Source organism: Theropithecus gelada, chromosome 20 (assembly GCF_003255815.1).
Source record: "Theropithecus gelada isolate Dixy chromosome 20, Tgel_1.0, whole genome shotgun sequence".
Taxonomy (NCBI): Eukaryota; Metazoa; Chordata; class Mammalia; order Primates; family Cercopithecidae; genus Theropithecus; species Theropithecus gelada.
The window spans coordinates 24,199,831-24,216,349 of record NC_037688.1 but is presented as its reverse complement, the minus strand read 5'-3'; the positions used below and the strand labels follow the sequence as shown (position 1 = coordinate 24,216,349).

Below are 16,519 nucleotides of genomic sequence, written 5' to 3'. Positions count from 1 at the left end.
TGAGCCTCTGCTCCCCTTGCCCACTTTCGGTAGGCTTGGGACCTAGCGTTGGCTGGAGCAGGCATGTGCAGTGTGGTCAGAAGATTCCAGGGCCACTGGGTTTGGGGTATGATAAAATGTACAAATTCAGAGGCAGGCCCTCCTCCACTACGAAGATCACTCTTCCTACCTTAGGGTAAACAGGTTCCAAGCAGAGGAGGTGACCAGGGTGGCCAAGAGCTCAGAGCCAGGCCCCCTTGAAGGTTGGAGGGACAGAAATTGTCCTATCTGGAGGTGTCTTGGGGATGGGGAGGCTTCTTGGAGAAGGAAGTAGTGAACAGATTTCATGGGCTCCAGGGATTGGACAACCGTGAGTTCAGGGAGCAGGTACTTCAGACAGGTGGGAAAACAGCTCAAAAACCAGTTGGAAAGGGTAGCATTGGCAGGAATGACTGAGTAAGGAGCACTTCTCCCCGAGAAAAGCAATGAGAATACTGGCCAAAATTGTCAAAACCAACTTTTTCAGAACTCTGAAAACTAACCAAAAACTTGCAACAATCCAAGGTGTACCTATTTTTTTTTTTTTTAACAGGTAAATATTGGTAAGAACAGTGAGCTTGATGGCATTGTCCTTTTTTTTTTTTTTTTTTTTTTTTTAATAAGACCGGGGTTCCCTTTTTTTCCCCGGGTGATCTCAAACTCTTATATTCAAGTAATCCTCCCTCCTCAGCCTCCTAAAGTGTTGGGATTACAGGCATGAGCCACCACATCTGGCAGAGCTTGATGGCATTTTAACTTGCCCTAGTCCCATCCCCTTCTCCTGAGACCTGTGGTAGCCTTGAAACCCAGTGGTTTCATAATCATGGTGGAAATCAGCAGCCTAAAGACAAACAGAAAGATCAGAACAGGGTTGGAGCTTCTGCAAAGTCCAATTCCCAGATAACTGTCATTATTCAACTTGTCTGGTAGTTCCCTGGAAGAGACTCCACTTGCAAGGCTGTGTTCATTTGACCTGACTTGGTGCCCATTCAATGCACACAGCCTTTTCTCTGAGGTTATTTGTTGAAAGTAATCAGTGGCAATTGTTTAACATTGCAGCTGGCTGAGGCAGTGATAATGGCTGGGGCCAATAGGAAGCTAACAAAAATTTTAAAAGGAAAAGTTGAGGAATGAGCTCTCCATAGAAGGCTTTGAAAAGCTTTGGCATATTCCTAGGAATCTACAAATGTTCCCTCTTCTGTAGGTTCCTCTGATGATGATGGTGTGTGTGCATATGTGTACGTATGTGTATTTGTGTGTGCATGTGCATGCTTGTATGCATGTTTATATGTTTGTGCATGTGTGTGTGTTTCACAAGTGCCCTATCAGCTCTAGAAATGGAAGAATCTCAAAGGTTTTCTTTCCCTTTTTTTGAGACAGGATCTCACTCTGTTACCCAGGCTGGAGTGTAGTGGTGTGTTCAGAGCTCACTGAAGCCTTGACCTTCCAGGCTGAAGTGATCCTCCTATCTCAGCATCCCAAGTAGCTGGGACTGCAGATGCATGCCACCATGCCTGGCTAATTAGTTTTTTTTTTTTTTTTGGTAGAGATAGGGTCTCCCTATGTTGCCCAGGCTGAAGATTTTTCTTTATTTAGGTATAAAAAAAATACAGTACTTGTCATGCACCAGTGTGGCCAATATATAGTCATAATCTGTAGAGCAATTACTACAATTATAGAAAATAGAAGGTTAAAGGAATTGTTTTTCCAACTAAAAACCCGGAAGTAATATTGTTAACCTAAATAGCAACCTGCTTATTATGCAAAAACCCTTATTCTATATATCTGTGAGAGCTAGAAACTTGTAAGTATCATTAGTAAAAAAATCATTATAAGAAACTAGTTATTGGTTAAAACAAAAAAGTCAGTGTTATCTACAGTCCCTTGCAGTGTGAGGGGCTTTGCCCAGAGTGGGAACCTCAGTCCATGATGAAGGGTGAGCTGGATGTCTCCTTCCCTGCTTGTCTCTGTTGACTGATGCCACTTCTCCAAGGTGTGTTTGCAGTGAAACGTTCCAGTGGAAGATGCTCGGTTGATCACAGAGGTTGGGCAGGGCAAGGCCTTGCCTTCTGCAAGGTGTGCCTGAGGTTCGATTCCCTGAGATGTGACAACAGCGAAGTGTAAAGGCACATGGCTGGGCTCTGTCATGCAGTCACGAGTGGGTTTGGACATTGGCCAGTCTTGCTAAAGGCCACATCTTGGGTTCCTCTAAACCAAGGGATAAGGAGTAGACAGAGAAAAGAAAGAGGGCATGGATTGGCGACTAGGTGAGGCAGAGAAGGGGAGAGCTGTCTGCTCTGGGAATATCTGCCCCTTCTCAGGCAAAACTGGAGGGGTGCTGAGGAGTCTCAAAGCAAGGTCTCAGCTCTTCCAGGCCTTCTCCAGAGGGGATGGGTGTGGAGGTGGTCCTCACCCTGTGATCTGTCTCTCTTGATCTCCACCGCCCCTCCAGGATGAATTCACAGTTGCTTCGAAGTTCAACAAGCCATTTCCCTGAATGTGGTTCAGTGCTCAGTACAGCACAGTTACTGGCATGGCAGGCCAGTGAGGTCACTTCAGGACCCAAGGTCAGGAGCTGCCATGGGGCCCCTTCTTCCCTCTTGGCAGGCCTGGAGAGGGGCTGAGGAGTGGTGGGGCACTTGGAGTGGAGTATGAAGGAGTTGGAGCAGGGCCAGGGCTCTTGAGAGAGGGCATGATGGACGGTCACAGTCTCCCTTGGGAATGGGCTGCAGAGAATCCTGCCCCACAAGTCAAGCCGTCCAGGCCTTTGCCTCCAGGCAGATAGGGACCAGGACCTCACCAGCCTCACCACGGCATTCAGGGACCCTAGAAAAAGACCCTCCAGCAGTTGAACACAGGCTGTTTTGCTTTGCAGCCTTGGGGAGCCAGAGGAAGTCTTTGAGTTAGACGGCGGTCTGTGGGTGACAGGGTTATGTGGATGTCTGAGCCCAGACAGAACACTAGCCTGGATTTGCCAGCATTTGAGAGTAGTCATCACTGACATATGTTCCCGGATATTTCAGGAACCTGGAGTTTGCTATCCCAAGGCTGATGAGGTCTCTGGGACCCAGGAGGAAGGGGTGCTGGGCTGGGGAGTCAGTGCCATTTTTGGAGGCTGTGGTGCCTAGCGTCTGACTGGCCTGGGCTGCAGGGGGTTTGGGCCCCCAGGCCCAGAGTGGCCTCGGCCACCTAATACAGCAGCTCCTCCCGGGGGTCCGAGCCGTACAGCTCAGCCAGCATCTTAAACCTGGGTCCCCAGTCGTTAAGGAAGTCGTAATCTACGTCAGAGTCGGACGAGTCGGTGCCCAGGGAGCTGAGGGACTCGGCTATGGACTCCGAGCCCTCGTAGCCGTAGATGTGCAGCGTGTCGTAGGGGGGGCCATCGCCGTCGTGGTCCGCCTCGTCCTTCTTCACCTCGATCATGGCTGCCATCTCCCCGGGCCCCCCGTGTGCCCCCGGCGCGTGCCGCGGCGGCTTCTGCACCTGCGCGTAGAGGGATGGCCGGGCGTCCAGCGCCGGCCGTGGGGGCTTGGCCCCACCACGGCGCACCGAGTTGAGCACCGACACGTCGTAGCTGGTGGTGTCCATCTCGCCGCCGCCTTCCTCGTCGTAGGTGACCAGCTGCTCATGGATCTCCGGCACGCTCTTGCCGTGCGCGCGGGCCTGCTTCCGGAGCCGCCGCCGCAGGAAGATGAGCAGGGCGATCACTGTGGCCAGGGAGCCGAGAGGCAGAGTCAGACAAGGCTGGGGGCCGGGGCGGCCCCCCATGTCCCCATCCCTGCCCCGCCCCCTCGACCCCATCCCCACCGCCCATCGTGCCCCCATCCCCGCTGCCCCCTCACGCCCCCATCCCAGCCGCCCCCCAACATCGCATCCTCACCGCCCCCCGCAACTCCCTCGCGTCCCCCCCTGCATTCCCATCCCTTTGGCCCCCCCTTCCCCTGCATCCCTATCCCTGGCCCCCTACTTCCCCTGAAACCCCCTCCCCACCGTTCCCCCACATACCCATCCCCGCCATTCCCCCACACCCCGTCTCCGCCGCGCCCCCGCACCCCCATCACCACCTCCCCCGACACTCCCATCCCTGCCTTTCCCCCACACCCATGGGCAGGTGCGGATGTCCGGCCTGTGGGAATCTCTGAGGGGTGTGGCTATGTGAGGGTCTTGGATCCCTCAGGAGGGGTGGACCGTAAAGTGCAGAGAGTTTCTAAAATGAGGCTCAGGCCTTCTAGCTTTGAGTTACTGAACAAACTACTACATACATAAGTAAAGCTGGGATGCCCTGGGAGGCAGCCCTGCCCCACAGCCTCAGTTTCCCTGTCTGTAAAACGGAAATGATGACTTCTCTGCTCTGTTTATATTTGGGAAGATGGTTGCGAGGTTAAATACAATTCTATTTGTGGTGGGGATGCCACCATCATCATTAATTATTAATAAAGGAGAAATCTCTGCTGGAGAAGCCCCAGAAGGGGGGCATATCGAGGGCGCTCTCAGGGGAGCTACAGGCAGGAGAGGCCTGGAGTCCATATTGCAGGTGCCCTGTGGCTGTATCCAGGCCTTGCCTTGAGTTCCAGGGCGATCTCCAATCACCTGAGGGCTTCCTCTGGAGGATCAGCCCCTGCCTCATCTCATGGCGAGTGAAATGCAGGATACAGTACATCACTCCTCTCCCCCCATGGGAAGAGGCTGGGGGGTGGCCCCACGCTGCCTCCCAGCACCCTTGTGGGAGGAGGCTCCAGTTCCTCATCATGGGAACATTCCACCTTCACTGGCCGCCTCCCTTCCCAGCTTCACTCCCCCTCTGCCTTAGGAGGTATCCAGGGAAATAAACCACCTCCCAAATAAACCACTTCCACCCCAATCCTCATCCCAGGGTTGCTCCCTGGGGAATCCAAACTAAGGCCTACAATGCTCCTAAAATTTCCAAGGCCCAAACAAGAAAAAAGTATCAAGTATCAAGGCCAGAGGAATTCTATAAAAAGAAAGAAAGCACGTGGAGACAATCTAAATTAGAAGTTTTTAAACTTTCCATTTTAGAACTGGATCCTCTTTCCTTTTTCAAAAATAGGTTTCATGTAAATACATGCCCAGAACAATGCCTGGCACACAGTAAATGCTGAAAACATCTAAGTGGAAGGAGTGACTGTTATGTATAAGTTATTTTAAAGTGATACTGGCCTGATGAGTGGGGGAGGAGTCCTGAGCCTGGCCCCTCCTCCTCCCTGGCTCATCCCCCACCGTGAGCACCCAGGTGGATGGAGCTCACATCCTATATCCTGCACATGAACTGGCCAAGGGCTGCATTGCAGATCGGAGGCAGGGTTGGGCCTGAACCCGTGGCCTCTACTTCTCCTGTGAAGCTTCCCCTCCCCGCAACACCTTCCATCCCCTTCCACCCACTGCCCAGCACTGACCTGTGATGGTGAGGATAGAGAGTAAGATGGCTACCACTGCCTGGATGCTCACGCCCACCTGGGCGGCCATATCCTCGCAGAAGGTGAACTCGCCCTGCTCGTTGCACTTGCACACGGCCACGGTCAGTGTGCTGGTGCCCGTTCGGCTTGGCATGCCATTGTCTGAGATGACCACGGGTAGGAAGTGGACCTTGGTATGCTCCCGGTCAAACTGCCCGTACTTGACTGTGATGTTGGCCGTGTTATCTGGAAACACCAAGGCCTCGGAGTCGGGCTTTGCCATCTGCACAGATGGGGAAACTTGGCTCCTCCAGGAAGCCTTCCCTGACTGCACCAGCCCGCGTGCTGCCTGGGCTGCTTTTCTGCCCTTTGCACCCAGCACCTCTTGTTTCAGCCATCTGAGTGCAGGCCTGTGCCTCCATAGAGGGGATATTTTGGGGCAGCTGCTTTGACCCAATCTCCAAGAATGCCTTGGTGAAAGAAGGTAAAATCCTTTGCTTTCTGTATTTGTGAGCAACTGATGCCTGTCCCCTTCCTCTTCTCTAACCCCACTCCAGTATCAGGAGGGTTTCTCTTTCAGCTCTATTAATGAATGCACTGTTTCAAGCTTTGACAAGCAATGGGGAAAAATAAAGTTTTAAAAAGTCTTTTAGCATTAGGTTAACTTCTAAGGCAGCTTCAGCTATCTCTGAAAATCCATTGTTACATTGTTGAAAACAATGGGCATGTCCTTCGGGGCACAGAGAAAATGATTACATATAGAATTGTGGGTTTCCTCGGCAGTTTGGAACTGGGAAATGCTTTTGTCCAAATATTGGCCCCGCCCACCTTCCCAGATCCAATCAGTGATTTCTTGTACCCAAGAATCCCCCAGGGAGCTTTTAAAACACGGTGATTTTCAGACCCCTATGATCACACACACATCTTATTCAGTGGTTCTGGGCAGAGGCCAGATAATCTGCCTTTTGCAGGGTCTCAGGAGGTTGTAATGTCAATGATCAGAGAAGGATCCAGGGACTCTGCTCCAGGATTTACATAGCTACACAGGCTTCACATACTGGATTGAAAAGCCCAGGAATCCATCTTTTAGATTTTGAATGAAAGCCAACTATATTTCATTATTCATACAGGCTTGCCTCCTATTGTATATGGGTGTCTTTGGGGTGGCACTGAATCTTTCTACTGTATTGCAGATCCCTACTCTGAGATGGGACTGAGGTGGACATTGGGGAGGGGGTGACATTTTTGCCACATTATTTAATTCTAATGACAGCTGGGTGTTGAATGGTCTGTCATTGACTTGTCAACACATCAGGGCCACCTTCTCCATCCCACAGGAGTCTCCTTAAGGACTGGTCTGTGGCTGATCCCTCAAGTCTGCCTCCAACTCTCAGGGACCCCACTCCCCAATCTTCCTCAAAGGTAGCAATGGGCTGCTGCAATACAGCCATCCTCATCCACCATAGTTTTGCCCATTAGGGACAGGCAAGAATTCCATCCCATGCTGGGTGAAGGATCACTCTGCTTGAACCCAAGGGGAATTTTCTCTATTTTTCTGAGGAAATTTCAGAGGCCGTGGAAGCTTGCCTACTTGTGGCTGGAATGAAGTCAACTCAGCATCATCATTCAAGTCGGCACCTGTGCCTCAGAAGCTCCGATTGGCTGCTAATGACATCACACGGCCACCCTGCTAATCGTGAGTAGTCATTGTAGCTGAATTAAAACAAAGCTCACTGTATCCTTGGGATTTAGGACTTCATATTTCCAGTTTTGACTCTTTGGGAGTGACCTCAAAGTTCCATGTTTAATTTGCAGTTTTGCTGATGCAGAGAGCCTCCAGTGTGGGAGGGGACTCCTTGGCTAGTTCTTCAACGGAGCTGACTGCCTGCATCCCCACATCTGTTCTGTACTCCTTGCTGGCTCCTTGCAGGCGATGTGGACTTGGGAGTTTGGATGGAGTATCTCTGATCATTGCACAGACCAATTGTACAATGTACGTGGCAGGAATTGTACAAAATATCTAATGATTTGAAAATCCCAGTGGGAGCCTGCCCTCAATTTGCCGGCCTGGTCTTTGACCTTGGTGCCTCAAGACTCAACCTCACCCCGACCCTGTTAGTGCCAACTGACTGCATTTGTTCTTTTTTGGAGACGGGGTCTCGCTCCATTGCCCAGGCTGGAGTGCAGTGATATGATCATAGCTCACTGCAGCCTCAAACTCCTGAGCTCAAGTGGTCTTCCTGCCTCAGCCTTCTGAGTAGCTGGCACTACACGCATGTCTGAACTGATTACTTTGATGCCTACCGTGATTATCCGTGAGGGTAAAGTTGTTCTCAGTATTCAGGGTGAATTTGAACTTTACATTTCGTGGTGTTATGTCCTTGTCTATTGCGGAGATCTGCAGGACCAGCTGGGGTGTGGAAGACAGGAGATAGTCAGTGATGGTGGTGGGGTGGTCTGAAGTTTAGCGATGGAGCCCTTGGGTTTAGACCTGACCATGGCTGTTTCCCACCTGCAACACTCACCTATTTAGTTCTTCATAAAGCCACGCTTTCTACTCCCCTGCCCTGCCGATATACTCCCCATACCTTCTCTCTGAGCCTCAGTTTCTCTACCTGTACAATGGGCATAATGTTATTTTCCTCAAGGCTATTGTACAGGGGAACTCTTGCTGACTCTGTTGAGCAGTTCTGCCCCTCAGCCTGCCCCAGGGTGGTGCTGCCTTCCCCTCCCACCTGAACCAGACTCACCTGGCCGTGGGCAGCGTTCTCACACACTTTGGGCTGGTAGGGCTGGGCAAACTCCGGGGCATTGTCATTCTCATCCAAAACTTCAATGTGGACTTGCACAATGGATTCTTTTCCTGTGGGGGTTCCTGCAGGGGAGAAGACTGTCACCATTATGGGCTCAGCTGATGCTGGCCCTGGGGGTGGAAGATGTGTGGAAGGAGGGCTGCCCTATGGAGGCCACTTTTTGTAGGAGGAGGCTGTGGAACAGAGGCCCGGGATGGTGTTCCGGATGAAAGGAGTTTGGTGGAGGGGGAGGTGTTAAATCTTCATCCATAAGGTTTACTGAGGTATTACTTTGATTATGAGAATCAAAAAGGTAAACCACCTAAGTGCATTAAAAATATTGTAATTAAATTTCTAAAATTAAAACTTTAATTATTTGATTAAATACCTAAAACATAATAAATTAATCATAAAAGAATTGAAAAGGTAAACAACCTAAGTAAGATTGGTCAGTAAATTAGGCCACTGGAAAAGAATGAAATATATGGCCACTGACAATGCCTATGTAAATTACATCTTAAAAATATAATTAAAAAAATTTTAAGGCCAGGTGCTAAGACTCATCCCTGTAATTTCACACTTTGAGAGGCCCAGAAGGGAGGATTGCTTGAGGCCCAGAGTTGGAGACAAGCCTGGGAAACATGGTGAGACCCCATCTCTACAAAAAACTAAGACATTTCCTGGGTGAGGTGGTGCATGCCTGTAGTCCCAGCTACTCAGGAGGCTGAGTGGGAAGGATCATTTGAACTCAGGAATTAGAGACTGCAGTGAGCTGTGATTGTGCCACTGCACTTCATCCTGGGTAACAGAGTGAGACCCTGTCTCTCCCTTAAAAAAAAAATTAGCACCATGAGAAAGTGGTTCTGGAATAAGGTTAAGTAAAAATGCGGAATATATTATCTTACACAAACATTACAATCTCATGTAAGTATAAAAATATGTATAGAAAAAACAAAAATACAAGAATGTGCTAACAGTAACTGTCTCTGCATGGTGGCATTGGTGGGAGGAGTATTTTCTTCTCTTTTTCTGTATTTTCCACATTTTAAACAATTGAAGTATAAAGATTCTATTAATGGGATTATGTGGAGGAGAAAGAAGCAAAAACTGATCTGGCCAAACATGCAGGAGTCCATTACAGTTTGGGGCAGCAGCTGTGTTAGCAGAAGTGAGTCTGGGTGGGCCTGGCAGGCTCCAGGGATCCTTGGCCTAGTGGGCTCCTGGGTAAAGTGGAGTATTAATAATTCTCCTGGAGGGTGATTGTGATTTTCTCATATAGATAAAGGATGCAAAACTCCAACTCTTGCCCCTCCCTCTGGCAAAAATTACACAATTTCTGGAGAACCTCACAATCTCAAAGTTGGACGCTGCTTCACATTTTGAATTCTACCTATTAACCGGTGCATAAACACCCTCTGAAGGAACATTTCCCAAACAGCCATGATACTAAGAATCATGGGACCCTTGTTAAATGCACATCTCTGGCTCACTGGACCAGAACCTGCAGGGTGGAGTAGAGCTTTATGCTTAATAGGTGCCTTGGGTGATTCTTGTCACAGACACATCTGCACAGCCCGTTTCATGACAGTGCTTTTCCAACTGTGACATGCATGAGATTCTGATTCAGTGTGGGGGTGAGGCTTGAGATGCACTTCCAACAAGGTCTCAGGAGATGTTGATACTGCTGGTTCAAGGACCACACTTAGGCATGGAAGCTCTATAGCATCCCAATCAGCGGGTGCTTCAGCAGGCACTTCTAATACCCCTCGAGACCCCAAATGATTGATTATGCCAGTTGGAAGAATGAAGGAAAAGGAAAAGAACCCAGGTGCCCTGGCAGATGCGGCCACTCACCAGTGGAATCCAGTTCTTTGGCCTCCACAGTCAGGTTATACCAGGGGTAGACTTCTCTGTCCAGTTCTTTCTCATTGTAAATGTCTCCCTTTTTTGTGACTCGGAAGAACTGGCCCTTGTCACTGGTCCTGCGGATGGAGTATCTGCCCAGGGGAGAGAGTTTCATGGCTTTCCAGTGTTCTTTGCTGAGTCTACACTCCTCAGCATGATGGACAAGGCCCTTCTGCATCTGTCCCCTGCATCCCACTCCATGCCCCTCTCTCACTGCTCATTGCACTCTGCCACTCAGACAAGAGTGGACCTACACAGAGGGATTCAGGATAACAAGATAATATCTTTGATCTTAGTTACATTGCCATCACTGGACTGAAGGTGGTACCTGAGACCATCAGATGCACTTTCAGAGCTGAACAGGTGACATCACACCATAGCTGGGACTTGTTTTAGTGATTAATGAAAAGATCATTGGGCAAGAGCCAGGAAGGAATACAAAAAGAGCTGGAAGAAATATGAAGTAATTACAAAGAAATTAACTTTGTGAAATAAAAAATTTAAAAAGTTATTTCAGAAATCAGGAAAAATCTATTGAAAGATAAATATATATGTTTCGTGTATATAGGAATAATAGTTGCTACCAATGAGGAAAATCCCAGAACAAACAGAGCAGAAGAAATAACAAAAAAAAAAAAAAAAAAGAAAAGAAAAGAAAAGAAAACTTTCCTGATCTGAAGAAAGTTTTGAGCCTACAGATTATAAGGTGTCATTGACATCAGGCATCATTGAAAAAAAAAAATCCAATATTTAGGCATATCCTGATGACACGTACGAATTTCAAGGCTGTCTGAAGAAATTGAAAAGAGTCCAGACAGAAAGAAATAATTTCCTTATGAAGAAAGAAAAATCAGATTTGCCTCAGATGCCCCCACAAAATTAAATACTAGAATACATTGACAGTATTTTTGAAGGGAAGTGTTTATAATCTGAGGATTATATGAATGCATCTAGGTGTTATTAGAAGGCAAGGTTGGGCGTGGTGGCTCACACCTATAATTTGAATGCTTTGGGAGGGGCTGAAGCTGGAGGTTTGCTTGAGGCCAGGAGTTCAAGACCAGCCCAGGTGATAGAGTGAGACCCTGTCTCACCAAAAAAAAAAAAAAAAAAAACCCCACAAAAAAACAAACAAAAAAACCCACAAAAAAACATTAGCCTGGTGTGGTGGTGTGTGCCTGTAGTCCCAGATACTCAGAGGCCGAGGTGGGAGGGTTGCTTGAGCCTAGATGTTCAAGACTGTAGTGAGCTACGGTTGTGCCACTGCACTCCAGCCTGGGTGACAGAGGAAGAACCTGTCCCCGCCATCCAAAAAAAGGCAAAGAACTAAGATATTTGTGTCCTGAATTTTTTTTTGAAAACTTACTGTATCTAACTAAACATCTCAATATAAGGTAAACACCTGGTATGGGAAGAATTAAAACAAACTATTGATTTGTTTATCATACATAGAAAAGCAATGGGTGTGTGTGTATGTATAATAGTTTTAACTGGAAAATATAGGTCCAAGGAAACATTTTAAATTTTGCAGATGGAAGTAAATCTCACTGGTAGAAATAAAAATGGAGGCACCTCATCCAAATATCTAGGAGAAAAAAAAAATAAAGAAACATAGACTGTATAGCAAAGCTGGGGAAAAAGAAAAAAACCATTAAGTTTGATAAATGAGAAATGTAAAACAAGATAAAAGCAGTAAGAGCAAACATATCAATCATGATGAAAAATGTAAATAGGTTAAACACAAAGCATTTCAGTTTAGATTAAAAAGCAAAGCCAAATGCATTCTTGTTTTCAAGAGACAACTTAATGCCAAATGACCTGAAAAAGTTAAAAGTAAAAGTTGGAAAATTTGCATTAGGCGAATATGAATAACATGAAAACAGGACTAACAAATGTAACATCAGGAAACAGAATTAAAGGCAAAATATTTAAGCAGAACAAATTGGCCAATTACATTCGGATAAAAGTTACAAGCCATAATGAAGGTAAAATAGTTGCAAGCCTTTGTTAACTGAGTGGAAAAATTAAAATACATAAAGTCAAAACTTAGATATTCTAGGAAGAAGTGGACACAAATACAATTGTATCACATCACAGAACAAGCTAAAGCAAAACTAAAAAAATACCCTATGACTTATAAATGAAAATAAAGAAACCAAGTCAATCTCTTAAATAAACTCTTGGATCAAAGGAGAAACAAAAATTATAATTACAGGCTATTTAGAATAGAATGGCCATGAAAAGAGTAGTCCTAAAACTTAGGAGATGAGGCCAAAATGTAAGAACATATTTTCTCCTTAATAAGAAGACTTAATACCCTTGAAAGATTAGCTATACCAAAATTAATATATAAACACTAATGTTTATAATATACAAACATTAGAATTTTAATGTTTTAAAAAAACCTGGATACAAAATTTTAAATTTCACAAAAGAAAAAATGAGAGTTGACAAAAAATTATGTCAAATAAAAAAGCAACAAGGGAACAACTTTTATGTATATCTAAGGTCTAGTGTAAAGCTATATGGTTTGGATCTATGTCCCCCCCACCGAATCTCATGTCGAAATGTAATTCCCAGTGTTGGAGGTGGGCCCTGGTAGGAAGTGGATAGATGGGGCAGAGTTCTCATGAATGGATTAGCACCATCCCCTAGGTTCTGTTCTCATGATAGTGAGTTATCATGAGATCAGGTTGTTGAAAAGTGTGTAACAACTCCCTTCCCACTCCTGTTCTGGCCATGTAAGACATGCCTACTTTCCCAGGATTGTAAGTTTCCTGAGGCCTCCCAAGAAGCAGAAGCCACTATACTTCCTGTATAGCCTGTGGAAATGTGAACCAATTAAACCTCTTTTCTTTACAAATTACCCAGTCTTAACTATTTCTTTATAGGAGAATGGACTTATACAAGCTAGTAGAATAAAATAGAATGGCTTTGCTATAGAACAATAGATAGGACAGAGAATTAGAAGTAGATTCAGGTATATACAGAGAACTTAGTATATAACAAAGGTGGGAAAATGATAACTTATTATTATAATATTTAGTAAATGGTGCTGGCAAAATCTGCTATTCATCTGCAATAAAATTAAATTTAATTGAATTTATACTTACTATTGCATATTATATGGCTCTAAAAAGTATCTGTTGGAACAATATCATTTTTTTCTAAATATTGTAAAAGAGAAATTTAGTTAAGATAGAAGAGCAAATATCGATGAAATGAGCATGACATGATCCAAAAAAAATTTAAAACAATCAAACACCAAAAGCAAACAGACAACAACAAACCCACCACAAATGCATCCATATATTTGTGTGGTCATGAAAAGAAAGGAGCAATAGGACCAGGTCAGGTCACGAACATGAGTTATCTGACAGTGGGGGTTATCAATGTTTTCTTGGTAGATCTTTGTGTTGTTTCACCGTATGAAATGAACACTTCTTACTTTTGTGGTTTGGGGGAGATAGATTCAAGAATACAGTTTTAATGTCTCTGGTGTGTCATCTGATTGGTTGCTCTCTTGACTGTCAGATCTTACCACATAGGACTGGTGAGAGCTGTGGTGCAGAGAACAAGCCTTCAAGGCTGGACAGAGGACAAGTAGCTCTGGATGCCCAGGACCATGCTAGGTGGGGGAGCCTGCGCAGGTCAAGATGCCAGGCTGCCAAGTGCAAGAGCTTGGGCTTCTTATCTTGCCTCTGTCACTTTCCCCGTAAGTGCCAGGAGAAGCCAGTTCCCCTCTGTGAGTCCTGGCCGCAGACCAGCAGGCATAGGCACATCCAGGCCGGATTGTCCTCATCATCCTCATCGACAATGCTTACCCAATGCCCTTACCCAATGCTATGCCTAGCCGCGTCGGGGTCCATGGCCAGCACTGTGCCAATCAGAGGCTTCTTCTGGTTTTCTTTCAGCTGGAAGTGGTAGAAAGGCTGCTGGAAGATGGGGGGCTCGTCCACATCTGTGATGTTTATGATGACCTGGGCTCTGTTTCCGGCGGGAGGGCTCAGGTATCGGAGGTCGATGGTGGGATCTGTGGCCTCGACAATGAAACTATATTGTTGGATGTATTCGTAATCCAGAGGCTGCATAAGAAAAAAGGATGGTGAGTGCCTGCTCTGGGCCAAGCATGTGGGTGGCACATGATCTGCACAGCAACTGTGCAAGGTAGTACCAGGACGACACCCATTTTATAGATGAGGGGCCCATGGCCTTGACAAGTGATATTTCTGAGGTCATCAAGACAGCAGCTGGGCCTAATGTCTGTTTTCAGCTGCTCCCCATTTAATCTCAGCAGCCTCATGGCCACACCCACAACCCTGGCTCTTTGCCTGGCTCTGTTTCCAGCGTTTGGGACATGCAATGGATCAACTATGGTCCTACTCTTAAGGGCATCACTAGTGGTTCTACCCACAGGTCCTTAAGGACAGGCTTTTTCTTTGTTTTTGAGACAGAGTCTCACTCTTGGTGCTAGATCGGAGCGCAATGGTGCGATCTCGGCTCACTGCAACTTCTGCCTCCCAGGTTCAAGCGATTCTCTTACCTCGGCCTTCTAAGTAGCTGGGATTACAGGCACCTGCCACCACGCCCAGCTAATTTTGGTATTTTAAATAGAGACAGGATTTCACCATATTGGCCAGGCTGGTCTCAAACTCCTGACCTCAGGTGATCCACCTGCCTTGGCCTCCCAAAGTGCTGGGATTACAGGCGTGAGCCACCAGGCCCGGTCAGACATGCTTTTTCTTTATACCTTTGCTCAAGATGCTTCTCCTGCCCTTGCCTGCCTAGAAAACTCCTACTCATCCCTCAGGAAGCCAAACAGAAGGTAATCAGATGCTCTCTCAGAAACCCCTCCCAGCAGAGGTAATTGCTCCCTGTTCAGAGCTGCTGTGTATCACTTACACCTGGCTATACTTTTTTTGTTCATGCATATGTCTTCCCCATTTGCTGAGAGATTTGCTGACACTGGAGGCTGTGTCTGCCTCTCCTTGGTGTTTCCAGGCCTCAGCATGGGGCTGGGTCAGAGAAGGACTCAGGCCCAGGACTTGCAGTCCTCTGCATGGCCATTCCAGAGGCATTTTTTAATGTGCCCCACAGGTGCTCTCCCTCCTCTTCCAGATTCAGTTCATCTGGCTTCTCTGACTGTCAGCAGCATCCATTGTCAGTGGCCATCCATTTCATCACAATTACTCACTGTTTTCTTCATGCTGATGGATTTCTACTGGCCAGGACACAGGGCAGGCCAGAAAGTGCCAGAGAGGTAAAACCTCCAGGAGCAGTCCTGTCAACGCTACAGGAAGTGGGTGTATAAATACCCCAGCTCCCTCACCCTCAGCTGCTGCAACTCTGAGATATTTTCCACACTGACCCCCCAAAAGGGTCATTGCTCCTGGGGCTTCCTGGGGTCACCTCCCAGATAAATGATTTATACCCAATCTTTGCCTTAAGATCTGCTTCCCGAGTAACTTGCCCTAAGACACTGGATCACAGTCTCCATGAACACATGACCAGCTGGGAGCTTTGATGGTCCTTTGATGGTCTCTGGCCCAAGAGCAACCCCCAGGCAGGACCTGTGGGTGCCAAGAGCCCCAAGCCCCATGTTTGATGTTGTTACCATTGGCCTACAAACCTTCATGGGCTTGATGATGCCCTCGTTGTGGGTGGGGTTTGTCTCAATGGTGAAAGCGTCCTGGTAGTCGCCCCGCAAGATGCTATACTTGGTCATCCGGTTCTGGGGCTCATCTGGGTCTTCAACAAACAGAGAGCCCACAGAGGTGTCCACACGGGTGTCCTCAGGCACGACAAATGTGTACTTGGCTGATGCAAACAGAGTACCCGAAAGGGCATTGGGTTAATGAGATAGACAAGGCGATTGTCTCTTTCAGCTATTCTAACATATTTTGAGACAAGAAATGGGCATAATAAAATAATCATAAATAATAATATCCCTGGGATTCTCAAGGTAAAGAGGGTCTTCCCTATCTGTGTGTCCATCCATCTATCCCTCCATCCAATAAATAGCTATTAAGCACCTATTATATGCCAAGCACTTTGCTAGGGGACCTATCAATGGACAAGAGAGACAAGTCCTGCCTTCAGGGAGCTTATGCCATGTACAAGGAAGCCACTTCAGGACAACTGGCCTGTCTCTAGGGCAGCTGAATGACTGAATGACAGCATCAGCACTGGGAGTTGCAAGCGAGAGCCATCTGCCCCAGGGTATGGGAAAAGCTCTCATCAGACATTCTTTGTGGGGAGGATCAGTCTGTAGGTGGGGTCAGGGCCCAGCCCTGGCTCTGGATATAGAACTTTGCTGTCCCCATGTTCACTGGCTTGTGGGAATTTCTAGCTGGGACCTGAGTCTCAGGGCTTTGATTTTACAAGCCCATGGGA

At 47.0% G+C, this 16,519-nt stretch overlaps 1 protein-coding gene across 2 annotated transcripts in view; it reads right to left on the bottom strand.

The window, feature by feature from the left end:
• Window positions 1-1,587: 1,587 nt before the first annotated feature.
• Window positions 1,588-16,519, bottom strand: part of CDH5 (cadherin 5) — a 38,569-nt gene continuing 23,637 nt past the window's right edge. For both annotated transcript variants that reach the window (XM_025371133.1, XM_025371134.1), the window contains 7 exons: window positions 15,756-15,943; window positions 13,964-14,211; window positions 10,079-10,221; window positions 8,183-8,307; window positions 7,737-7,842; window positions 5,433-5,678; window positions 1,588-3,725 (listed from right to left, as the gene is read on the bottom strand). In XM_025371133.1, the coding sequence (XP_025226918.1) occupies window positions 3,208-3,725; window positions 5,433-5,678; window positions 7,737-7,842; window positions 8,183-8,307; window positions 10,079-10,221; window positions 13,964-14,211; window positions 15,756-15,943 (1,574 nt within the window). In that variant the 3' untranslated portion in view covers window positions 1,588-3,207. The remainder of the gene's footprint in view (window positions 3,726-5,432; window positions 5,679-7,736; window positions 7,843-8,182; window positions 8,308-10,078; window positions 10,222-13,963; window positions 14,212-15,755; window positions 15,944-16,519) is intronic.